This window comes from Sus scrofa, chromosome 6, assembly GCF_000003025.6.
Source record: "Sus scrofa isolate TJ Tabasco breed Duroc chromosome 6, Sscrofa11.1, whole genome shotgun sequence".
NCBI lineage: Eukaryota > Metazoa > Chordata > Mammalia > Artiodactyla > Suidae > Sus > Sus scrofa.
The window spans coordinates 96,714,443-96,740,179 of NC_010448.4; the positions used below are offsets into that span (position 1 = coordinate 96,714,443).

The following is a 25,737-nucleotide window of genomic DNA, read 5'->3' on the forward strand; positions in this document are numbered from 1 at the left end:
TAAAATCCAAGAAACAGCACATCTTTAGTACAGCTACCAGAATGATTTAAAAGGAAGATAATGTCTAGTTTTCTCATAAAACAGCCTACCTGCTGGCAGAAGATCCATTTAGTGAATGCTGCAGATTTGGGGTATTTGAACCTAGGGAAGGATTTGCGTTTCCCTGCTGAGAACTCCCACTGACAGGGCTCCCGTTACCTTTCAGAATCCCAGTGCACTTCCAGTTGTCCATATAGTTAGCTGAAAGGAAAGTGGTCAACACATGAACACAGCTAATACTATGCTTTGGAGCCTACGTCTGTGTCCTTGTCCTCAAATGACAAAACTACAATTAAATAAAAGAGACCTACGGGCTACACATCGCTCTGGATAAATGGTAAAGATGTTTTTTATATAAGACACGCACATATATATATATCAATAATTTTTTGAAGCTTTAAAAAAATTAACTCATTAAAAAAAAAGCTTTCAGAGTTCTCACGTGGCCCAATGGGTTAAGAATCTGACTTCGGGTTCGATCCCCAGCTCGGGCACATCGAGTTAAAGGATCAGCACTGTTGCAGTGGCAACTCAGATTAAACTCCTGGCCTGGGAACTTCCACATGCAGCGGGTGTGGCTATTAAAAAACAAACAAACAAAGCTTTCATCATCCATTTCCTTTCCTTTCAAGGTAAATATTAACAGACAATTCTCCAAGTTACCATGTGATTACATTAATATCAAATTAATTCTGTCTTCATTATAATGAATTTCAATTACAATGTGTGGGTAATAGCGTCACCTTCTTGGTTAAGCAAGCTTCAGTCATGCAGATATCTAACTTTCCCATGGACTAGGGAAGACAACCTCTGGGGTTTAAGTGGCTTATCCAACTTCGCCTAATTGTTCAGGATGCAGCACTGGTCAATGCAGACACTGAACCCAGGAAATCCACGTGAGGGAGCCTGCTGGGCTTGGGCGGGGCAGCAAAGACCTCCAGGGAAAGAGGTCTAGGCTGGCTCCACCCTAAAACTGCACCTTGGGAAGAGTGACTCCTGTGGTCAGTGAACTCAGCCCAACTTCGGATCCAAAGCATGGGACACCACTGACCAGAATGGTGCATAGATCCCCAGGACCCCCCTGCCCAGTGGACAAACATCCATGGCAAGTGTAGCTGATGCCTCAGCACCCAAACTGCAGCCTCAGGAGTTCCCATCATGGCGCACTGGTTAACAAATCCAACTAGGAACCATGAGGTTGCGGGTTCGGTCCCTGCCCTTGCTCAATGGGTTAACGATCCGGCGTTGCCGTGAGCTGTGGTGTAGGTTGCAGATGCGGCTTGGATCCCGTGTTGCTGTGGCTCTGGCATAGGCCAGTGGCTGCGGCTCCGATTGGACCCCTAGCCTGGGAACCTCCATATGCCGTGGGAGCGGCCCAAAGAAATAGCAAAAAAAAAAAAAAAAAGACCAAAAAAAACCCAAAAACCAAAAACCAAAAAAAAAACGAACAAACTGCAGCCTCTCCGCCAGGAATTTGAAAGAAACTTTTAGAATCAGGGGCCTCAAGATTCTTTAACTTTTAAGGGTTGTAGAGAAGTGGGGAAGACCCTGGATTTTCTCCTAGGAAGGGCTAACTGGCTAAAGCAACTGTTTCATCAAGTAGGAGATGACTTTATTCTGAGCGTATAGAGAAGTTGCTCAAGTTTCACATGTAGCAGACAGTGTCTGCTGAAGATACTATCCATTGCTACAATTAGTTATACTTTGTTCCACATGGAAACTTAATTCGGTTAGTCAATAGCTGCTATGAACTAGGTAAACTGATAAAGACTTGAAACGTTATAATTAAAAATAACTATAGATAATTTTTTTCCCAAATATTTCAGAGTTCTCATTTCCAAGTGAAAATTCTAAAGCAATGATTCCTTCACTGCAATCTTACCTTTCCACAGTCGGACACAGCCATCGTCTCCTGATGATGCCAGCACTGTCCCTGTTATATTCCAGCTCACTCTCCAGACCTGGGAATTATGATTATCAAACTGAGCCACCACCTGGATTTCAAATTTGGTTGGCCCACCGGAGGAAGTAAGTTCTTTCCTGTTAAAAAAAAAGTGTCTGAGGAATTCTGTGTACACACCACACACAGAGTTCTAAATTAAAAAACAAACAAAAAAAATGGTCTCACACCCATACCACATCAACGTGCATATCCACACCCCTACCTTCACTAGCTTATTGAAAGCCAGGCCGTGTCACTTTCCTGTGACTCCCCAATACCTGGCATGATCCTACCACATAAAAGACATTCAGTGTCTAAAGAGGATTTTCCCCCAAAATAATTAAGTAATTTTAAAAGGAAAGCAGTAGGAAGGGAAGAATAGGAGTAAGGAAAGAAGGGAAAAAGGAAAGAAAACAGTGGAATTAAAATTCCAAATTTAAAGCTAAACTAAACAGGATATTCACAAGAATGTCTCAGCGCTAATTTAACTTTCCCCAAGTAGACTGGCATCTCCCATTCCTTCAAATATTTAGAGAACCAGTTACATTCAGAGGATCCGTTTCATTTTCAGTAATCTGCCTAAATAAAGCATAACTAAGAAAACATGAATCGGAGTTCCTGTCGTGGCGCAGCAAAAACAAATAACTGGGAGTTCCTGTCGTGGCTCAGTGGTTAACGAATCCTACTAGGAACCATGAAGTTGCGGGTTCGATCCCTGGCCTTGTGGGTTAAGGATCCGGCATTGCCGTGGGCTGCAGTGTGGGTCACAGAAGCGGCTCAGATCCCAGTTGCTGTGGCCCTGGTGTAGGCGGCAGCTGTAGCTCTGATTAGACCTCTAGCCTGGGAACTTCCATATGCAGCAGGTGCAACCCTAGAAAGGACAAAAAAAAAAAAAAAAAAAAAAAAGAATACAGGAGTTCCCGTCGTGGCTCAGTGGTTAACAAATCCGACTAGGAACCATGAGATTGCAGGTTCAATCCCTGGCCTTGCTCAGTGGGTTAAGGATCTGGCATTACCATGAGCTAGGGTGTAGGTCGCAGACGAGGCTCAGATCTGGCGTTGCTGTGGCTTTGGCGTAGACCGGTGGCTACAGCTCCGATTAGACCCCTAGCCTGGGAACCTCCAAATGCCGAGGGAGCGGCCCTAGAAAAAGGCAAAAGTCAAAAAAAAAAACAAAAAAAAAAAACAAAAAAAAAACATTCTTGGGAATCCCTATTGTGGCTCAGCGGTAAAGAACCCAACTAGGATCCATGAGGATGTGGGTTCGACCTCTGGCCTTGCTCAGTGGGTTAAGGATCTGTCATTGCTATGAGCTGTGGTGTAGGTCACAGACTCGGCTCAGATCCCCAGTTGCTATGGCTGGGGCAAAGGCCAGCAGCTATAGTTCCAATTTGACCCACAGCCTGGGAACTTCCAAATGTTCTGGTATGGCCCTAAAAAGACAAAAAAAAAAAAAAAAAAAATAGAATCTATTCTTGGAGTTTCCATTGTGGCTCAGTAGTAATGAACCCGGACTAGTATCCATGAGGATGCAGGTTCCATCCCTGGCCTCACTCAGTGGATTAGGATCTAGTGTTGCCATGAGCTGTGGTATAGGTCACAGAAGTGGCTAGGATCTGGCGCTGCTTTGGCTGTGGTGTTAGCCAGCAGGTGCAGCTCTGATTTGACTCCTGTACACTCTCCCCCACAAATAAAAACAATCAAGAGGCAGGAGAACATTCAAAATTAGTAACTATTTCAAAAACTCACCTCACAGGCTTCAGTGTAAAAATTCTCACATCTTTGGTTGCTATGGCTAGGATATGGAATGACCTCCCCAAGTTTGGAGCAAAAGCAATGTCATGGACAGGATCTGTGACTGTCATGAGAGTTTCGGCTTTGGCATATTTCCTAGTGAAAAAACAATTTATGTCAAAAGAATCAGAAGTGAAGTTTTACAATCCACATATCTAGGTACTGAATTTTTTTCATCGTGCTCACAATGAAGTAGTATTACCTCTGCAGTATGTAGCATGTCCAAGTCCTAACCCCAGAAACTGGGACTGTGATCTGTGAGGGGCCTTCGCAGACATATTAAGGAGCTCAGGGTGGGAGAGAAACAGGCATTAGAGGAGAAGCCGTGCGCAGACACAGGCTGAGGCTAGAGTGCCACTGCCCAGCCAGGCAGCCCCAGAGCCTCCAGAGGCAGGAAGGCACAAAGAAAGGCTGGAAAGCAGCTCAACCCAGGCTAGGGGCTGAATCAGAGCTGCAGCTGCCAGCCTGTATCACAGCCACACTAAGGCCAGATCCAAGTGACCTACACCTCAGCTCGAGGCTACGGCAGATCCTTAACCCACTGAGCAAGGCCAGGGATGGAATCTGCATTCTCAGGGATATTAATTGGGATCTTAACCCATTGTGCCACAACGGGAATTCCTATAGGTCTTCTTTTGAATAAACCTTCCTAGCCTCCTCCCCTAGCCATAAACTCTTAACACTCTGATTCTCAAAGTTTATAAAATTAATCACTATTTTTCATTTTTCCTTTCTCTGCATGGTGGTACACACTGGGAGATCAATTACCGAGTCACTCAATTTAGTATTATCAGAGCCAAGCACAGAACCTAGCACATCACAAGATAGCAGCAAATACGTGATGAATAATGCATAATTGAGTTAACAAATAATGAAATAACATTTTTAAAAAAGCAATTGAAAACAAGAACTAAGCCAAAGCAGTACTGACCTGGTGTTCTCATTATATTCGAAAATCTGCACCTTGGCCATTGCATTAGGACTACCATCATCACTGCCCACTGCGATCATGGGGGGGTGAGCTCGAGAGCTGGAAACGAAGCGGGAAAAGGATCTCACATGATTAGAATGTTGATACACACTTGTAGAGGGTTAAAACTGCATCCAGAAGCTCTTGCAACTCACAAGCAGCATGTCACTGCTGGGACTAGAGCCTGCCACACCACAGCTTGGAGGTGGGTCCCCAAGTTGCTCAGCATGGGCACTGGGATCACAGCCTTTCACCTTATTTTCCACATTTTTTTTTTTAATGGCTGAAATAGAAAGTAGCTCTTTTCCCAAAAGGTTTCAAGCTGATTTTTTTTGTTTTGTTTTGTTTTGTTTTGGTCTTTTTGCCTTTTCTAGGGCTGCTCCCGCAGCATATGGAGGTTCCCAGGCTAGGGGTCTAATAGGAGCTGTAGGCACCAGCCTATGCCAGAGCCACAGCAACACGGGATCCGAGCCGCGTCTGCAACCTACACCACAGCTCCCAGCAACGCCAGAGTCTTAACCCACTGAGCAAGGCCAGGAATCGAACCCACAACCTCATGGTTCCTAGTCGGATTTGTTAACCACTGAGCCACGATGGGAACTCCCCCTGATTTTTTTTTCTTTAAAGACACTTCAAGAGTTAGAATGAACTCCGTTGTGGTGTAGCAGTAATGAACCCAGGAAAAAAAAAGTTTTTCTTCCTGAAGATCTGTCTTGTCAGTCTCATGAAGCCAAAAACAAAATGTGATTAGCGATTTAGATCTTGGAGTTCCCATCATGGCTCCAAAAGTCAAGAGAAAAAAAAAAGGTTTAGATCTTTATCACTAGTAATAAAGCTTTGGTTAATGAGATCATATCATTGAGATAAGAAAAATACCAGGTAAACTGAAAAGTAGTACAGTAATAAAATTACACTTTACTTATGATTCTTGGCTATTCAAAGGGATATAAATTCCATAGTAGTTTCTGTACCTCACAAATTTTGGTGGGGGGTTTTTTTGGGGGGTGATGTTTTTTGGTTTTTAGGGCCGCACCCACAGCATATGGAAGTTCCCAGGCTAGGGGTCAAATTGGAGCCATAGCAGCCAGCCTACACCATGGCCACAGCAACAGCAATGCAAGATCCGAGCTGGATTCTTATCCCACTGAGCAAGGCTAGGGATCAAATAATCCTCATTCTCATGGATCCCAGTCGGGTTTGTTAATGGCTGAGCCAGGAAGGAAAATCCTGTTTTTGTCTTTTTAGAGCTGCATCCGAGGCATATGGAGAGCCCCAGGCTAGGGGTGGAATCAGAGCTACAGCTGCTGGCCTACACCACCGCCACAACAATGCAGGATCCACAACAATGCAGGATCCGAACCAAGTCTGCGCCCTATACCACAGCTCACAGCAATGCTGGATCCTTAACCCTTTGAGTGAATAGATAGTGATCAAATCTGCGTCCTCATGGATACTAGTCAGATTGTCTCCACTGAACCATAATAGGAACTCCAATTTCTTTTTCCAATGTTCTACAAATCCAACTTTTTTTAAACAAGGTTAAATATTTGAGCAAGAACAAGTACAGTTAATATATTCTAAGATGATTGAAAATAGAGTCATTTTAAAATATTCTAAAAAATAAATAATAAAACATCCAGATAACAACTGAATTGAGGCTACCTCATTTGTATACCCAGAAATAATATACTCACATTTCACCCATTTTCCACAATATGACTCACAACTGAATAGTGAGCAAAACTACCCAAGTCTCAAACTGAATACAGTAGACTGATCATCTCCTTCCTAGGCTCCATGGAAATGATGAAACACCACAACAGCACTGGAAATCAGGTGCCCTCAGAAATCAAGAAATCTGCAGGAATTCCAGGAAGACAGGAAGCAGACCAGACAGAGCAAATGCTAAGGGAGCTCTTTCTGTTCAACCACTCTCAATGAGGAGATAATTCTAGAAGATCCAACCTCTAAGCAATAAGCAAATAATCAATAGTAATGAGTCATGGGCAATCGTGAATTGATTCATTTAAAGAAGTACAATCAGGGAGTTCCTGTGTAATGAAACAGGTTAAGGATCTGGTGTTGCCACACTGTGACGCAGGTCAGTCACAGCTATGGCGCAGGTTCGATCCCTGGTCTGGGAACCTCCACATGCCACAGGTGCATGCCACAGCCAAAGGAAAAAAAAAAAGAAATGCAACCAGAAAACTCACATGGCTGGCAGATGACACTGGGCTAAACAAAGTCTAAGAAGGACCCTAGTGAGATGATTAGAACTTAAAAGATAAACGTAGTATCCCTAAAACCAGAAGAGCAAGGGAGTTCCTGCTACGCCATAATAGGATCAGCAATGTCTCTGGAGCACTGCGACACAGGCTCACAGCCTGGCGCAGTGGGTTAAGGATCCAGCATTGCCACAGCTACATTGCTGTGGCTGTGGTATAGGCCAGCATGTGTAGCTCTGATTCAACCTCTAGCCTGGGAAGTTTCATATGCCGTAGGGGTGGCCCTAAAAAGCAAAAAAGGGAAAGGAGCACCCATTAAGAGTTAATGCCATTATTATTCTGAGTGAACAGTAATTTTCACAAAATAGACTACATTTGCATCTATAATGAATATTTACATAATCTAACCTTGTAAATTTGGTACTTAATTTTTGGAATTGACTTGTAGTCAAGACAAACCCCTTATATTTGTACTAAATATTTATAGAATGTAAATACATGTAAATACAAATACTGTAAATCTCGCCAGTATACAAGCAATATAAAAAACTTTGGAAATGAGAGGGCAGAAAAAGCAAAAAGAGCTACTTCGCTCTTTTTTATTTATTGATGTGTGTGTGTACGTGTGTGTGTGGCTACACCTGCAGCACGTGGAAGTTCCCAGGCCAGGAACTGAACCCACCCAACAGTGAAGCAATGCTGGACCTTTAACCCATTGTACCACAAAGCAAAATCCCAGTACTCAGCATACTCCAGCACCGGACATGACCTGGAGTTGAAGCAGCAGGGACAGGTAGGTGACCTCCACAGAGCCTCTCATGGCAGAGTCAGAAAAGGCCATAGCCTCAGACAGGGCCAAGCCCAGCATGGCCAGCCCCAGAACAGCTAGGCCCCAGAACAGCCAGGCCCAGAATGGCACAGGCGAAGGGCAGCTGTTTCGGAGGCAGCTTCCTAGCACAGCCAATGATCAAGCTGTCCAACACTGTCCCAATGCCACTTTTTTTTTTTTTTTTTTTTAAGGGCCACACCTCTGGCATATGGAAGTTTCCAGGCTAGGGGTCTAATCAGAGCTACAGCTGCCAGCCTATGCCACAACCACAGCAACACTAGATCCGAGCCATGTCTGAGACCTACACCACAACTTGGCTCTAATGCCAGATCCTTAACCCAATGAGCAAGGCCAGGGATCTAATCTGCATCCTCATGGATTCTATGTTGGGTTCTCAACCCACTGAACCATATTGGGAACTATTATATTTTTTATCTATTTATTTTTATTTATTTTTTTGTCCTTTGAGGGCTGCACTTGCAGCATATGGAGATTCCCAGGCTAAGGGTCTAATCGGAGCTGTAGCCACCGGCCTACGCCAAAGCCACAGCAATGCCAGATCCAAGCCACATCTTCGACCAACACCACAGCTCACAGCAACACCGGATCCTTAACCCACTGAGCAAGGCCAAGGATTGAACCCACAACCTCTTGGTTCCTAGTGGGATTCGTTTCTGCTACACCATGACGGGAACTCCGACTATATATATATATTTTTTTTTCTCCCGACTATATTTTTTAAAGTAATAAACAAGACTACCTAAGAAAAGCATTTCCAAAAAAAAAAAATAAACCACCAGGTTCTAAATGAAATAATGACTAGGCTTATATCTCCAGAGGTTTGCTGTGTGAGCTTACCTTGAAGGGTTCCAAGAAATGCAACTGCAGCTTAGCTTGCAGGAAACCTCATGCTGCAGAGACCACTGGCTGAGGTTCATGACATCTGGTGCCTCATATATTCTTACTATACCGTCTGCTGAGCAGGTGGCTAACATAAGACCCATATGCTTAGGAGCAAACTTTACATCAGTAACAGATGTCCTACTGTCCACTAGCGTTGTCCTCTTCACCTGAAAAAAATATTAATTCATATCACATACAGAAGGAAAGGATGGCAGAGTGGAAAGAACACAGTCTCTGAAATCAGAACTCCTCTGCCATTTTCTAGGTATCTGACCCTGAGTAAGATATTCAAAACCAGGAGGCCTCAATTTCTTCCAAAGTTCTTGGCAAAATACCACTTATACAGTTTGCAATCAGCAACAAATCAGTAACTAATTATTCCCTTTAAGGCAGAAGAAAAGTGGCTTTAGAAAGTCTAACTTTATTAAATTATATAAGTACCGTCTTTTTTTTGTCTTTTTGAGGGCCGCACTCACGGCATATGGAGGTTCCCAGGCTAGGGGACTCATAGGAGCTGTAGTTGCCCGCCTACACCAGAGACACAGCAATTCCAGATCCAAGCCATCTGCGACCTAAACCACAGCTCACGGCAATGCCAGATCCTTAACCCACTGAGTGAGGCCAGGAATCGAACCTGACACCTCATGGTTCCTAGTTGGATTCATTTCCACTGTGCCACAACGGGAACTCCCCAGGTATTCTCTTCTTAAGCAGATGGGTCAATAAACCAGAAAATGTAATTTTCACACGGGCAGTTCTGTCATGCAATGCCTGCCACAAGCAGCAAAGTAAAAGAGCGAAGATACTTTAAGAGCAAAATGGATGGTGTGCAACTTTTCCCATCAAGTGTAAGAGCTGGTTGGCCCTGTTTGGACTTCTATCCACCCTGAAGAGAAGGCGTTTAGTAGAGACCAAGCCAAGGCTACGAAGCAGCTGTCCTGATAATTACAGAATTCCACCACTGCATGTACCAGCTATTTTCTGGCACCTAGATGATTCTTGACTGAAAATGTCAATAAAATTAGAAATTAACAGTTTACTATTGATTACTAAAATACATCTTAAGGTGTCTGAATATCAAAAGAATATCAAATTAACTTCAAAGACAGCATCTTTGCAAAGTTTTGTCTACAAACACCACTGAAGAATACACAACACAAATGTTGAAATAGCAATGCTAAGTGGACTTAACTAAACATAAATAATTAAGTCAAATAAAAATCCTTTATATGCCACCACTCCTAAAGCCAACCTATAGTTCGCTGATTCATCTTGACTGACCGAGAAAAATCCCCTCTCTTCTCTAAACTTCCCACGTTTTCCTGTCCTCAAGCAGCAGTTGGCCGAAAGAAGCCCCAGTGCAAAGGCAACTCGACCAACCCCTCATCACAAACACAAAACTGTAAAACAATATGAACAGCATGTATTCAATACTGAATACAAGCCCACAGTAATTAAAAATGTGTTAGAGGCGTTCCCGTCTTGGCTCAGTGGTTAACGAATCCGACTAGGAACCATGAGGTTGCGGGTTTGATCCCTGGCCTTGCTCAGTGGGTTAAGGATCCGGCGATGCTGTGAGCTGTGGTGAAGGTGGCAGACACAGCTTGGATCCCGTGTTGCTGTGGCTCTGGCGTAGGCCAGCGGCTACAGCTCCGATTAGACCCCTAGCCTGGGAACCTCCATATGCCACGGGTGCGGCCCTAGAAAAGGCAAAAAGACCCCAAAAAAATTTTAAAAATGTGTTATAGCATAAGAAGAGACATACCAATGGAATAAGAAAGTCCAGAAATAAACTCTCCCTACAAGGTCAGTTGATTTTCTTTTTTTTTTTTTTTTTTTTTTTTTTTTTGTCTTTTGTTGTTGTTGTTGTTGTTGCTATTTCTTGGGCCGCTCCCGCGGCATATGGAGGTTCCCAGGCTAGGGGTTGAATCGGAGCTGTAGCCACCGGCCTACGCCATAGGCACAACAACGCAGGATCCGAGCCGCGTCTGCAACCTACACCACAGCTCACGGCAACGCCGGATCATTAACCCACTGAGCAAGGGCAGGGATCGAACCCGCAACCTCATGGTTCCTAGTCGGATTCATTAACCACTGCGCCACGACGGGAACTCCAGGTCAGTTGATTTTCGATGAGGATGCCAAGACCAGTCAATGGGGGAAAAATAATCTTTTCAATAAAAAGTGCTAGGGTAACTGGATCTTTTTTTTTTTGTCTTTTTTTTTTTTTTGTCTTTTTGCCATTTTCTTGGGCCGCTCTCGCGGCATATGGAGGTTCCCAGGCTAGGGGTTGAATCGGAGCTGTAGCCACCAGCCTACACCAGAGCCACAGCAACGCGGGATCCGAGCCGCGTCTGCAACCTACACCACAGCTCACGGCAACGCCAGATCCTTAACCCACTGAACAAGGCCAGGGACCAAACCCGCAACCTCTTGGTTCCTAGTCGGATTCGTTAACCACTGCGCCACGACAGAAACTCCTGGATTTTTTATTTCTAATTAATGGCCGTACCTGCCATATGGAAGTTTCTGGGCCAAAAATCAATCTGAGTCATAGCTGTCACCTAGACCATAACTGCAGCAACTCCAGATCCTTAATCCACAGCACTGGGCTGGGGATTGAACTCATGTCAGCCCAGTGCAGAGACAAGACCAGATCCTTACCCAGTTTCATCACAGTGCAAACTCCAGAAAACTGGATATTGACATGAACAAGAACAAAGCTGGACCCCTTATACCATGTACAAAAATTAACTCTAGAGTTCCTGTCATGGCTCAACAGTTATGAACCAGAATAGTATCCATGAGGGTGTGGGTTTGATCCCTAGCCTCGATAAGTGGGTTAAGGATCTGATTGCCGTAAGCTATGGTGTAGGTTGTAGACACAGATCAGATCTGGTGTTGCTGTGGCTCCGGCATATGCTGGCACCTACAGCTCCGATTGACCCCTAGCCTGGGAACTTCCATGTGCCACACGTACGGCTCTAAAAAAGAAAAGAAAAAAAAAATTAACTCAATATGAGTCAAAGACCTAAACGTAAGAACTAAAACCACAACACTCCTAAAAGACAACTTTAGAGGGGACCCTGCTATGGCTCAGTGGGTTAAGAACCCAACATAGTATCCATGAGGGTGCAGGTTTGATCCCTGGCCTCGCTCAGTGGATTAAGGATCTGACATTGCTGTGGCTGTGGTGTAGGCCAGCAGCTGCAGCTCCAATCTGACCCCTAGTCCAGGAATTTCCATATGCTGTAGGGTGGGGGGGAGACTTTCAGAGAAAACTTCCATGACACTGGATTCGGCAATGAACTCTTGAATATGAACCCAAAACACAAGGAAACTAAAGAAAAAAATGAACTGGACTTCATGAAAAGTTTATGCACCAAAGGACACTATTAAGACAGTGAAAAGGCGGAGTTCCCGTTGTGGCGCAGTGGTTAACAAATCCGACTAGGAACCATGAGGTTGCGGGTTCGGTCCCTGCCCTTGCTCAGTGGGTTAAGGATCTGGAGTCGCCGTGAGCTGTGGTGTAGGTTGCAGATGCGGCTCGGATCCTGTGTTACTGTGGCTCTGGCGTAGGCTAGTAGCTACAGCTCCGATTAGACCCCTAGCCTGGGAACCTCCATATGCCGTGGGAGCAGCCCAAGAAATAGCAAAAAGACAAAAAAAAAAAAAGATAGTGAAAAGGCAATTCACAGAATGGGAGAGAATATTTGAAAATCATATGTCTGGTAAGGAATTAATATCCACATATAAAGAACCTGCAACTCAACAAGAAAATGGGCAAAGGCCTAGAGTAGACATTTCCCTAAAGAAATAAAAGGGTTCTGGTGACAATTCCACTTTCGGAAGGTGGGAGTAGGAGCTACTCCCCACCCCAATAGACAATCTTGGACACAGTGGGGTGTCTAAGGAGCAACTCATTTTGGATACTCTCCACTGGGAGACAGCCCTAGATGCCATGGGCTGAGAGTTCAGCCCACAAGAGCACCCTTCCTCAGACTCCAAGAAGCCCCACTTGTTACCTATGCTCGCGCCAACCCGCCGGGCTGTAACACAGGCAAAGGTAGGGCAGGGGTGGAACAGCCACACCCCTCCCAGGTGCTACTCTCCCTGAATCTCACTGTTCACCAGCCTAGAGGGCCTTTGGAGTTTTTTATGGAAGACGCATTACACAGGCACAGATGATGAGCCATCAATCTCCAGGCCCTCTCCCCTCCCTGGGGGTCGGGAGTTGGCCTGGGTCTGACCAACCACCTGAAGCATTCCTGGAAAGACTTCTGCTCCTTGGGTGCTCCTGCACGCCCCCCTGCCCCCTCCCCTCCCCACCAGCAACCAACGTCTCACCCAGTGGCTCTGTCCTCGCAGTTTATCATTTGATTCTCCTACTATTTCTTCCCAAACAGCAGCTGTTCGGTCAAAGGAACAGGAAGCCAAAACCTGGCCAAATTCAGGATGGGCCCACGTCACACGCCACACGGATCCACTATGTGTCTGAGGAATTAAAAAAGCAAAAACAAAAAAAACTAAGTTTATTTATATTTCACACATAAAATGTTTCATTTGAAGAAACAGAATACAGATATTTTTACCTCAACAAGAGGAGAAAGCTATTTAACATTTAAAAAGTTAAATTCTAGGAGTTCTTGTCATGGCCAGCAGAAACGAATCCGAGTGGGAACCATGAGGTTGCAAGTTCGATGCCTGACCTTGCTCAGTGGGTTAAGGATCCAGCGTTGCCATGAGCTGTGACAAAGGCCAGCAGCTGTAGCTCTGATTAGACCCCTAGCCTAGGAACCTCCATATGCCGCAGGTTCAGCCCTAAAAAGACAAAAGACAAAAAAATAATAATAATAATAATAATAAATAAAAAGTTAAATTATAGAACTTTTAACTTTTAAAAGCTACTTTATATTTAGGATTGCAGTCTGGACTCAAGTTTTCTAACATTTTACTAATAAAGAAAAATCCACAGAGTTCCCACTGTGGCATAGCAGAAATGAATCCCACTAGTATCCACAAGGATGCAGGTTCGATGTCTGGCCTCAATCAGTGGGTTAAGGATCAAGCATTGCTGTGAGCTGCAGTGCAGGTCACAGATGCGGCTCAGATCTAGCATTGCTGTGGCTGTAGTGTAGGCCAGCAGCCGCAGCTCCAATTCAATCCTTAGCCTTGGAACCTCCATATGCTGTAGTTGCGGCCCTAAAAAAGAACAAAATAAACCAATAAATAGTTTGGGGGGGTTTTTTTTGTCCTTTTTTGCCATTTCTTGGGCCGCTCCCGCAGCATATGGAGGTTCCCAGGCTTGGGGTCCAATTGGAGCTGTAGCCACCGGCCTACACCAGAGCCACAGCAACGTGGGATCTGAGCCACGTCTGCAACCTACACCACAGCTCACGGCAACGCCGGATCCTTAACCCACTGAGCAAGGCCAGGGATCAAACCCGCAACCTCATGGTTCCTAGTCGGATTCGTTAACCACTGAGCCACGATGGGAACTCCTAGATATTTGTTTTAAATTATACACTTCAGGGGGAGTTCTCATCGTGGCACAGCAGAAATGGATCTGACTAGCATCCATGAAGACGCAGGTTCAATCCCTGGCCTTGCTCAGGGGGTTATGGATTCAGCAATACCGTGAGTTGTGGTGTAGGTCGCAGACTACTCGGCTCGGATCCCACGTTGCTGTGGCATAGGCCAGCGGCTACAGCTCCAACTGGCCCCCTAGCCCGGAACCTCCATATGCCATGGACGCGGCCCTAAAAAGACAAAAATAAATAAATAAATAAATAAAGTATATTTGTTTCTTTAACAGTTAAAAATGTAAAGAAAAGTATAAATTTTATAATTCTCATCAAAGCAAGTACTGATGCTACCAAATAGTAAATGTTTCAATTTCTTTAAATCACTGTAAAAATAAATACTAACCTTCCAGCTAGCAGTGCAATGCCAATCCCCACTTTCACTTTTGTCCCAGACCTATAAGAAAAAAAGATATTTTATACCAAGAATTGCTGCAAATTAATATGCAAAACATTAACACTGAGTCAGTACTAGGGCAAAGGAAAGGAACATAAATTCACAAAAGAAAATAACCAGTAAGCAAACATTCACTCATTCAGTCCAATATTTATGGAGAACCTTATGTCAGACACCGTGCTGAGCACTGAGTGGCCAAGGACTCTTCATTCTAACAAGTAACAGAGACAATTACAGCTACAGTCAAGTCTAGTTATTTATGGTGGTTATGTCCTATGATGTCGCTATGAACACTGAGGTAGCAAATACCTGACCACGCCTCCTGGGAAACACAAGGTGAGGTTCATAAGGACCTCTGGTCATGACTGTCAGTCAATACATAATCTTGTTTTGTGTATCTGTTAAAAACACCTTATTTCGGAGTTCCTGTTGTAGCTCAGTAGGTTAAGAACCCGACTAGTATCCATGAGGATGTGGGTTCAATCCCTGGCCTTGCTCCGTGGGATAAGGATCCAGTGTTGCCACAAGCTGCAGTGTAGGTTGGTTGCAGATGTGGCTCGGATCTGGCATTGCTGTGGCTGTGGTGTAGGCCAGTAGCTACAGCTCTGATTCGACCCCTAGCCTGGAAATTTCCATATGCCTCAGGTACAGCCTTAAAAAGAAAGGAAAAAAAAAAAACAAAAACCTTATTTCATATACATTATTGATTCATTAACACTAAACTCACTGCCAACAGCACAATAACTCACGTCTGAATGAAGCTTCCCCTACACACATCCTCAGCAGGATACATCACGGCCTCCTGCATGTGGGACCTCCATGCGGCACGTGAGCATGGCGACTGGGGACCCCTCCAGACGGTGGAAATCAACACCAGAAAATACAAAAATGGGCGAAATGTAGCACTAAATACATGAGGACACTTATTTACAGCAAGAGCCAAATTCTAAGGCAGTGTCACCTCTCCAACCTCAGCTGGGAACGCACACTGGATGATGACTGAACTTCAATTTTTTTGCCACCCTGCTCATGTCGACAAATAAGCACATGTATTGATTTGGGGTTGCAAAAATAAATTTTACAAAATAAGAAAATTCACACAGAATTTATAAATAACAAGGATAAACTGTATCTACAATAAATGCAAAATGCAAAATATTGAACCTGACTACCCACAAAAATACAGGATACAGGAATTTCTGTTGTGGCTCAGCAAAAACAATCTCCCTAGTATCCATGAGGATGCAGGTTCTTTCTTTGGCCTTGCTCAATGGGTTAAAGATCCAGCATTGACGTGAGCTGTGGTATAGGTCGCAGACGTGTCTCAGATCTGGTGTGGCTGTGGCAAACGCTGGCAGCTCCAATTCAACCCCTAGCGTGGGAACTTCCATATGCCACATGTGAGGCTCTGAAAAGACCAAAAACAAACAAAAAAAAAACACCAGGATGACATTTTAACCTATTAAAAAATGTAACGATGAGTTACCCTCATTGGCGCAGTGGAGATGAATCCGACTAGTATCCATGAAGATGCTGGTTCAATCCCTGGCCTCACTCAGTGCGTGGGGAATCCAGTGTTGCCGTGAGCTGTGGTATAGTTTCCAGACACAGCTTGGATCCCACGTTGCTGTGGCTGTGGCATAGGCCAGCAGCTGTAGCCAATTTCAACCCCTAGCCTGGGAACTTTCCATATGCCACGTGTGTGGCCCTAAAAAGCAAAAAAAAAAAGTAATGATAGGAGTTCCTGTCGTGGCTCAGCAGAAACAAACCTGACTAGTATTCATGAGGACTTGAGTTCGATCCCTGGCCTTGCTCAGTGGGTTAAGGATCTGGCACTGCCGTAAGGTGTGGTGTAGGTCACAGACACAGCTCAGATCTGGCATTGCATGGCTGCAGGATTCAGCACTGTCACTGCAGTGGCTCAGGTCACTCCAGTGACATAGGTTCAATCCCTGGCCTGGGAGCTTCACATTCTTTGGGTAGGGCACCAAAACAAAAAACAAACAAAAAAACCATTTTAAATAAAAATAGAATTGCGGAGTTCCCGTCGTGGCGCAGTGGTTAACGAACCCGACTAGGAACCATGAGGTTGTAGGTTCGGTCCCTGCCCTTGCTCAGTGGGTTGACGATCCGGCGTTGCCGTGAGCTGTGGTGTAGGTTGCAGACGCGGCTCGGATCCCGCGTTGCTGTGGCTCTGGCGTAGGCCAGTGGCTACAGCTCTGATTAGACCCCTAGCCCGGGAACCTCCATATGCCGCGGGAGCGGCCCAAAGAAATAGCAAAAAAAAAAAAAAAAAAAAAAAAATAGAATTGCCCCAGAGTTCCTGTTGTGGCGCATGGGAAATGCATCCGACTAGGAACCATGAGGTTGCAGGTTTGATCCTGACCTCGCTCAGTGGGTTAAGGATCTGGTGTTGCGGTGAGCTGTGATGTAGGTCGCCAACATGGCTCGGATCTGGCATTGCTATGGCTGTGGCACAGGTTGGCAGCTGTAGCTCTGATTCGACCCCTGGCCTGGGAACCTCCATATGCCACGGGTGTGGCCCTAAAAAGCAAAAAAAAAGAATTGCCCCAAGAACACTGTATAGCACAGGGAAATCTACTTAATAGTTTGCAATAATCTATATGGGGAAAAAAATTTGAGATAAAGATAGATAGATAGATACATAGACATAAACATATACACATGTTTAACTGATTCACTTTGCTATACACCTGAAACTAATACAGCATTGTAAATGAAATATACGCCAATAAATTTTTTTTTTTTTTTTTTTAGGGCTGCGCCTGCAGCACTTGGAGGTTCCCAGGCTAGGGTTTGAATCAGAGCTGTAGCTGCAGGCCTGCACCAAAGCTCAGGGCAACGCCAGATCCTTAACCCACTGAGTGAGGCCAGGGATTGAACCTGCAACCTCATGGTTCCTAGTCGGATTCGTTTCCACTGCACCACAATGGGAACTCCTCTAATAAAAAAGATTTGCCACATGATCCTGCAATTCCACTTCTGAATCTACACCCAAAAGTGCTGAAAACAGGATCTTGAAGAGGTGTTTGTTTACCCACATTCATAGCAGCATTCATTATTCACAACTAAAATGTAGAGGAAACCCATCTCCACTAACAGATGAGTGATAAGTAAAACGTGGTGTGTACAACATTCAGCACCCGCCCCCCTTTTTCGGCTGTGTCTGGGGCAGATGGCAGTTCCAGCCAGGCCAGGGGTCAAATCCAATCCACAGGTGTGGCAATGCCAGATCCTTAACCCTCTGTACCACAGTGGGAACTCCAACAATAAGCCTTTGAAAATTTTTAAGTTTAACTTAAATATTTCCTTTACAGGAAAGCAATCATGATACATGCTACATGTATAAACTTCAAAACATTATGCTAAGTGAAATCAGGCAGTCACAAAAAAGATAAATATTTTAAGATTCCACTTATAGGAGTCCCCAGAGGAGTCAAATTCAGAGACAAAAAGCAGATAGGTGGGTGCCAAGGGCAGGGGGACTTTTGAGTGAATGTTTAATGGGCACAGTGCCAAATCAAAAGGTTCTGGAGATGGATGATGGTGACGGTAGCACAAAGATATGAACGTACTTAATACCACTGGACTGTATACTTAAAAGTGGTTGAGAATTTTGTTATATGTACTCACTACAACAAAACAACAAAAATTTGAACTGCACTGATGATGCCCGACATGGACGATAATAACACAATACTCTTCTACGTCGGTTGTAATACAAGCCCAACAAGGCAATCTACAGATTATTCTCAAAAGCTTTTAAAAGATGCACTCATTTCTCTACTGGAATGTGCCTAAGGCAATCACCGGAGAAATACAACAAGCTAAGTTAATGATGATTTTCACTGCAACACTGCTGGCGCACAAAGCTACTAGAAGACCGAGTACTCAGCGGGTAAGGAAACCTGTTCTGTTAACAGACATTAACGCTATACCCAAACGGAGGGCGGAGGGCCAGCCCCTCGCAAGCCAACTCGACAGCCGGAGGAGCGAGCTCTCACCGCGCGGCCTGTCTGCGGAAGGGCGGGGACGCCGCGAGGACAAACCCAAACGGCGCGGATGGCGACTCTGGGACCCAGGGCCCGGGTACGGGCCAGCCACAGCGCTCCCACCGAGAAGGGCTGACCCGCGCGCCCGGCGTCCCCCACGCGGGGGCGCGCACGCCGCCGTGATGCGTACAAGCACGCGCCCCCTGCGGCCTCGGGCGACGGTGATCCCACAATACCCGGGGGGAAGACAGAGGCTGCCCACCGGCCGACCTCCAGGCCTCGTGCCCAGGAGTACGCCTCACATCGGGAGGACCGAACTCTCCACGCGCCTCTCCGCTCCAATGGCGGGCCCCGCACGCTCCTGCCCCACTTCCGGGCTCGGCCCCGCGCGCACCTTGACGCTCTGGTCGCTGGAGCAGGTGGCCATCCGCCGCCCATGGAAGTCGAAAGACACATCGTGGATGAGATCCTTGTGGTCCGCCGCGATGCTGCGCGCCACAAACATGGCTGCGGCAGGCTCCTCCCGCCTCCGAGAGGGAGGCGCGGCTGCGCGCGGACCGCAGCCCACTGGGACCAGGGGCCAGGGCGCGCGCAGCGGTGCTTCCCGCGTGCTGCTTGCGCGCCCCGGGCTGCGCGGCGCCCCACCCCCGGCCCGTCATTCCCTGCGAGGCCCCGCCCCAGCCCGTCATACCCGAGGGGTCCCACCCCTACCCTATCACACCCTGCGAGGGCCCGCCTCGGCCCGTCATACCCCGCGAGCTCCGCCCCCAGCCATCCATACCCGGCGAGGCCACGCCCCCCAACCCCTTATATACCCCGCGAGGCCCCGCCCCAGTCCGTGAGACTCCCTTCCAGGCCCCGCCCCCCAGCCTCATAATCCTCAGACCTTCCCTGCCCCGGCCCTCCCTACCCCGCGAGGCCACACACCCGCCCCGCCTGTTACACTCCGCGGGCCCCGCCCCATGTCCGTCAAACCCCTGGGGGCCCGCCCCACCCCTCCCCCCGGCCGTCAAGCCCCGTGAGGGCACGCCCTGCCCACCATAACTCCGTGTGCCCCCGCGCTCAGCCCAACAGAGCCCCGTAAGGCCACGCCCCAGTCCTTCGTACCCCAAGAGATCCAGCCCAAGGTCGAGCAACCCTACGAGGCCCGCCCCGCCTCGGCTCCGCCTATTCCGCGAGGCCACGCCCTAGGCCGTTACGCTTCGCTGTCACGCCCCGGGCTCGTCACAATCAGCGGGACCCTCCTGAGCCTGTCCTTCCCCTCGGAGGCCTCACTCTTCCCCGCCCTTTGAGCTCACGGGGTCCCTTGGCCTCTTGGGACTCCCGCCACCATCTGAAGAAAGTTAACTGACTGTCGATGTGTAGAAATTGGGGAGGATGCAAAGGTTAAGACTGCTGTCAGCAGGCCTCTGTCCTGACTCAATATCCTCTGCCCCTGTTCGCTGACGCGGTGCTTGGAGCGGGTCAGGGGGGTGCACACCAGAGTGGGCAGCGCAGACGGGCGTGCGTCTGGCTGCGGCAGGGAGGCCGGACTGCTGTCTGGGAGATGCCCCCACCGGGAGGTGGGGAATGCTTGGTCTTGCTGGAAGTGCCTTCACGTGCCTGCCCCCCACCACTAAAAATGGTCAGTTTCTATTGGCGTTTCAAGAGGCAAAGCCCCAAATCCCTGAGTTGCAGGTATGAGTACTAAGAACTATTATAACTTATAAGTTCAAAGGCACTCATTTCCAAAGAAAGTACTGTCTATGAAAGTCCTATGGATTTACAGGAGCTTGTTAACTGAAGTTTAGCACTTGCCATCAGCCTCTATTGCAGCTGCCCACCCACAGTACCCCCTGACCTAAGCTCAGGGTGGAGACCAGGACTGAGGCTTCTGCGCTCTGGGAAAAGTGGATGAACAGATCTTCAGACTATTAGATATTTTTAGGGGAAGGTTTTATGAGCCCAATTATTGCATCTTCTCATATCTAGAAAAACACTGAAATTCATTCATGATGACTAATGTCTGTGACTAGTAGTAACCTTCACAAGACCAGCAGCAAACTTCTGTAAAATGTGTGCAAGGCTACATGCACCTCCCCCTTCACCTGTATGACATGTCTTGATATTCCTCCTTTCCTCTTTGGAAAGTTAGTGGACAAAACAAAAGATGTCATCTGTGAGAACAGCTACTGCCAAGGGTGGGCCAGTCAGCCCTGAGGGAACTCAGGAAACCATATCAACAGAGTGATTACACAAAGACCTTTATGGCTTCCCACAAAAACTGGTTTTCCATAAATCATCTTCTGTAAATCTGGTTATCCGTAAATCTTTCGTTCTTATTACCTCCTGTTTGTTGCAAAAACTCATATATCCTAGCTTCCTCCCTCACCTCAGAGCAGTTTCTCAGGGCTACCTAAGAAGTTTGTCCTGGACTTAAGTCCTAATCTCGCCCCAAATAAAACTTAACTTTCGGAGTTCCTGTCATGGCTCAGTGATTAACGAATCCAACTAGGAAGCCTCACTCAGTGGGTTAAGGATCCGTGGTTGCCGTGAGCTGTGGTGTAGGTCGAAGACGCGGCTCAGATCCCACGTTGCTGTGGCTCTGGTGTAGGCCGGTGGCTACAGCCCTAGCCTGGGAACCTCCATATGCCGCAGGTACAGCCCTAGAAAAGACAAAAAACAAAAACAAAAAAACGAAAAACTTAACTCTCAACATTCAGGTTGTGTTTCTGTGTGTCTACAAGCTCCAAACCTTAAGAAGAAATTACAGGTTTTGAGACAGTAAGTAGATCAATGGAGGTCAGAGATTATATGGGTGGAAGCTTGAATAGAAGGATTTTTTTTAAAGAGATTATTTTTTAGAGCAATTTTTTTTTCTTTTTTTTATACAGCAAATTTGTGTGTGTGTGTCCTTTTGCCTTTTCTAGGGCCTCACCCATGGCATATGGAGGTTCCCAGGCTAGGGGTCTAATCGGAGCTGTAGCCACCAGCCTACACCAGAGCCACAGCAACTTGGGATCTGAGCCGCGTCTGCGACCCACAGCACAGGTCACCGCAACGGCAACGCCGGATCGTTAACCCACTGAGCAAGGCCAGGGATTAAACCCCCGCAACCTCATGGCTCCTAGTCAGATTCGTTAACCACTGAGCCATGACGGGAACTTCTTTATAGAGCAATTTTTTAAAAGAGTGTGGAATAACGGTGGAAGGCAAATAAAGTAGGATCAGGCTGAATTTATTGTATGAACCTGAAGCAGAAGATAAATGCGCTCCAGGATAGACACATAACAACTAGCCTCTTGTTTTCACATTTACAACCAGCCACCTGTCTATGTTTCAAGATAGAAATACAATAGGCACAAGGCAAATAACTTCTGTGAACTTGTTAAACAATGGTAATGACAGGATCAAAAGAGGGGCTGAGCCCTCTTGGACAAAAGAACAAAGAGGTCAGGTACTCCCCATCCTCAGGATCAAGGACACCCCAACTACACATGCGCAGAGACCCCCCTCTGGGTCAGAGAGGGAGGGGGTGCCAGGCCATAATAAGTCTAAATAACCTACCCACCCTGCTCTGCTTTGGAATCCACCTTGGCCAAAAGATCAGATCAGGGAGGGCCCTGGGTCTGGTCAGGTGTGAAAGATAAAGCAAGATAATTAGCTAAAGGAAGACAGAGCAGAAGAACTACTCCACATGAGTGGTTTAAGTCACCTCTCTGGCAGACCCTAACTGAGGGGGGGACACCTGCACCCTCACTACTCCTTTGGGTGTGTATTACTGTTTTGCTTCTGTCTTAGATAAATAGACTAATTCTCTGTATTTCTGTGCTCTCCCACATGTTGTACTGTGTTTTTAAAGATAAATTGACACCTATTTTGACAGTTTTTGACTCCACCTTTGCTTTCAACAGAGGCGGGGGAGCGAGAATCAGGGCAATTCTGCTTTCAGCCTCTAGCTAGTCTAGTGGCTAGGATTCCTGGTCAATTCCTGAGCAGAAAATTAAGATCTCCTTGCAAACCATCACCCACTGCTGTCTCTCTGAAATCTTACCCACTGAGCAGAGATTCTGGATTCAGTGATGTAGGTCAAGGGGTTAGAAAGGACTCTACCGTTTGTTTGGAGAGCTGAGAAATAGACCAAAAGATGACGCACACTAAATGAAGGAGTGCCAGACCTGCCTTGGCCTATGATAAAGGAAGGGATCTGGAGGCCTCGGAAGGTTGGCATGTTAGAGGGTTTATTCTGTAAGACCCGCTCACCCACCCCAGGAGGGCCCAGAGAATACCGCTTGCACCATGGTGGTGAGAAAGGAATTTGTGAAGGAGACTCTGCAACCTTGAAGAGCTCCTGTGCTCATTCTTTCCTGTAGGCATGGGGTCACTGTAGGAACTGCTGACACTGATCCAGGATCCTTAAACGCATTTGGAATAATTGGGTCCCAGGAGAGCAGGACCATTACCAAAGACAAGATGTGCCCAGTTACATAATGTACATAATGAACAGCAGATTCAAGGCAGCAGTTAGGATAGTGACTGTGATCAACACCAGATTGACCCAGTTTATAGACCCAAAAACCCTGAGTAAAGGGGAAGCCAGGTGCCCTGGAGGAAAGACCCTGTTGTGCTGCCCAAAATAGACCCTGTTAACCTTCCTCTCAGCTTCCCTCCGGGACCCAGGGCCTTTCATCACAGTCATTATCCTGTGGGGAAAAGGAAGTAATTAGGCTTTTCAGGAATTACTGAACACTAACTCTGAACTGACCCTAATTCCAAGGGACCCAAAAAAATCACTGTGGTCCACCGGTCAGAGTAGGTCTTGTAGAGGTCAGTTGACCAGGGGAATTTTAGCTCAGGTATGTCTCACAGTGGGTCCCCAAACCCCTCCTATGGCCATTTCCCTAATTCTGGAGTGTGCGAGGCAGACATACTCAGCAGCTGTCAGAATCCCCACTCTGGCTCCCTGACCTGTGAAGGCATGATATTCTGATGGGAAAGGCCAAGTGGAAGCCACTGGAATGGCCCCTATGGAGGAAAACAGCACCTAAAGCAGTACTGCACTTCTGGGCCTGCAGAGGCCACTGCCACTAACAAGAGCCTGGATGAAGGGTGCCCACTCTCACTACAGCCCCATTCAGTTCACATACAGGGTACAAGGCCTGTGCAAAAAACAGATGGATCTTGGAGAATGACCAGTTCTTGTACACTTACCCAGGCAGGCACTGCCACTACAGCTGCTGTTACAGATGCGATTTCAGGGCTCTAGCAAATGAACACATCCAGTGGTAGCTGGTTTGGCAGCTGTCGGTCCACAGGTCGGTGGATGCCACCCAGTCACCTGTCATCACCCAGTGAGCTCATGAACGTGTCTGCAGTCAGGGGTGGAGGTCATACGTGGATTTCCACTTGCCCACGGTGACCTGGATCCACCACCACTGGGTGCCTAATCTGGAGCAGCAGTGACCAGCCCAGAGTCCCTGTATGGCACCATTCTCCAAGAGAGCCAGCCAGCTACTTGGTGGTAGGTTGATGACACTGGACCACTTCCATCACAGAAGGGGCAGCATTTTGCTCTTACTGAAAGAGACACATACTCTGCATATGGATTTGTCTTCCATCACACAGGGCTTCTGCCAAAACTACCATCATGGAGTTCCACACAGCACTGCTCCCCACCCCACCCCCACCCTTTTTTTTTTTTGCCAACACCCATGGCACGTGGAAGTTCCCAGACCAGGATCAAACCCTCTCCATAGTGGTGACCAGAGCCACTGCAGTGACCACACAGGATCTTTAACCCAATGTGTCACAGGGAACTCCAATACACAGCATTGCTTCTGATCAAGGAACCTGCTTCACGGCACATCAAGTGTGGCCGTGGCCCCTGTCCATGAACTCACATGTCCTACCATGATCCCCCTGGTCCTGAAGGAGCAAGCTGTGATGGGAGCATGGACTGCTTTGTGAAAGATGGAGTCACAGTTTGCAGGGCTGGGGCAGGGTTCCCAGAAGGCTGTGTGTGCTCTGAGCCAGCATCCTGTACATGGTGCTGTTTTCCCCAACGCCAGGAATCCAGTGGAGGACGTGGGAGGGGCACCACACATGTTTGCCCCTAGTTACCACTGACCTTTTTGTTTCCTGTTCCTGCTCTGCCCAAAGGTCTTAATTCCAAAGGGAGGAGTGCTTCCGTCAGGAGACACAATGATGCCATTGCATTGGAGCCACGTGGGCTCCTTACTGCTGTGATTAAACGGGCAGAAAAAGAGTTACCGTGCTGTCTGGGGTGATGGGTCCCGAATATCAAGGGAAGATTGGGCTGCTGTCCCACAGGAGTGAGGAGCAGTACCTATCTCCTAGGATTCCATGACCTGTGGTTAAAGTCGGGGGGAACCAGGGCCTAATGCAAGCAGGAGAACTAATGGCTCAAATGAAGGTTTGGGTCACCCCCTCAAATAAAGATCCACAACCAGCTGAGATGCTTGCTAAAGGCAAAGGGGCTCTAGGATGGACAGTGGAAGGTGTGCTACAGTCACCAGTGGCCAGCTGCAGAAACTAGGACATATTTCTTATCTGGTTAAGGGTATATTTGTAGGGTAAATGTGCATATGCACACACCTATGGTAAATATCTTTGTTGTTTCCCCTCGTATTCCCTTATTATATGACACAAGGTGTAGTATTGACATCATAGTATATAAGTTATGGGACATCAAGGAGAAGAGAAAATATCACTCAAGGATTTTGCATCAACTCCCAGGAAGGGCCATCATTTTTTTTGTTTTTGTTTTTGTTTTGTTTTGTTTTCTATTTTAGGGGCATGTCTGTGGCACCCCAGCTAGGGGTCGAATCAGAGCTATAGCTACAGGCCTACCCCACAGCCACAGCAACATGGGATCTGTGACCTACACCACAGCTCACAGCAATGCTGGATCCTTAACCCACTGAGCAAAGCCAGGGATCGAACCTGCATCCTCATGGATCCTAGTTAGATTTGTTAACTGCTGAGCCACAAAGGGAATGCCAGGGTCAGCTTGTTTTTGGATGTTGACAAGATAGCTGTACCAT

The 25,737-nt window shown here is 46.9% G+C and overlaps 1 protein-coding gene across 1 annotated transcript in view; it reads right to left on the reverse strand.

The window, feature by feature from the left end:
- CEP192 (centrosomal protein 192) overlaps nucleotides 1–19,358 on the reverse strand; it is a 122,241-nt gene extending 102,883 nt beyond the window's left edge. Inside the window, 8 exon segments of the mRNA XM_021096019.1 lie at nucleotides 90–240; nucleotides 1,922–2,079; nucleotides 3,731–3,871; nucleotides 4,707–4,805; nucleotides 8,658–8,869; nucleotides 13,050–13,196; nucleotides 14,631–14,681; nucleotides 19,089–19,358. Coding sequence (XP_020951678.1) covers nucleotides 90–240; nucleotides 1,922–2,079; nucleotides 3,731–3,871; nucleotides 4,707–4,805; nucleotides 8,658–8,869; nucleotides 13,050–13,196; nucleotides 14,631–14,681; nucleotides 19,089–19,199 — 1,070 coding nt within the window. The 5' untranslated portion in view covers nucleotides 19,200–19,358.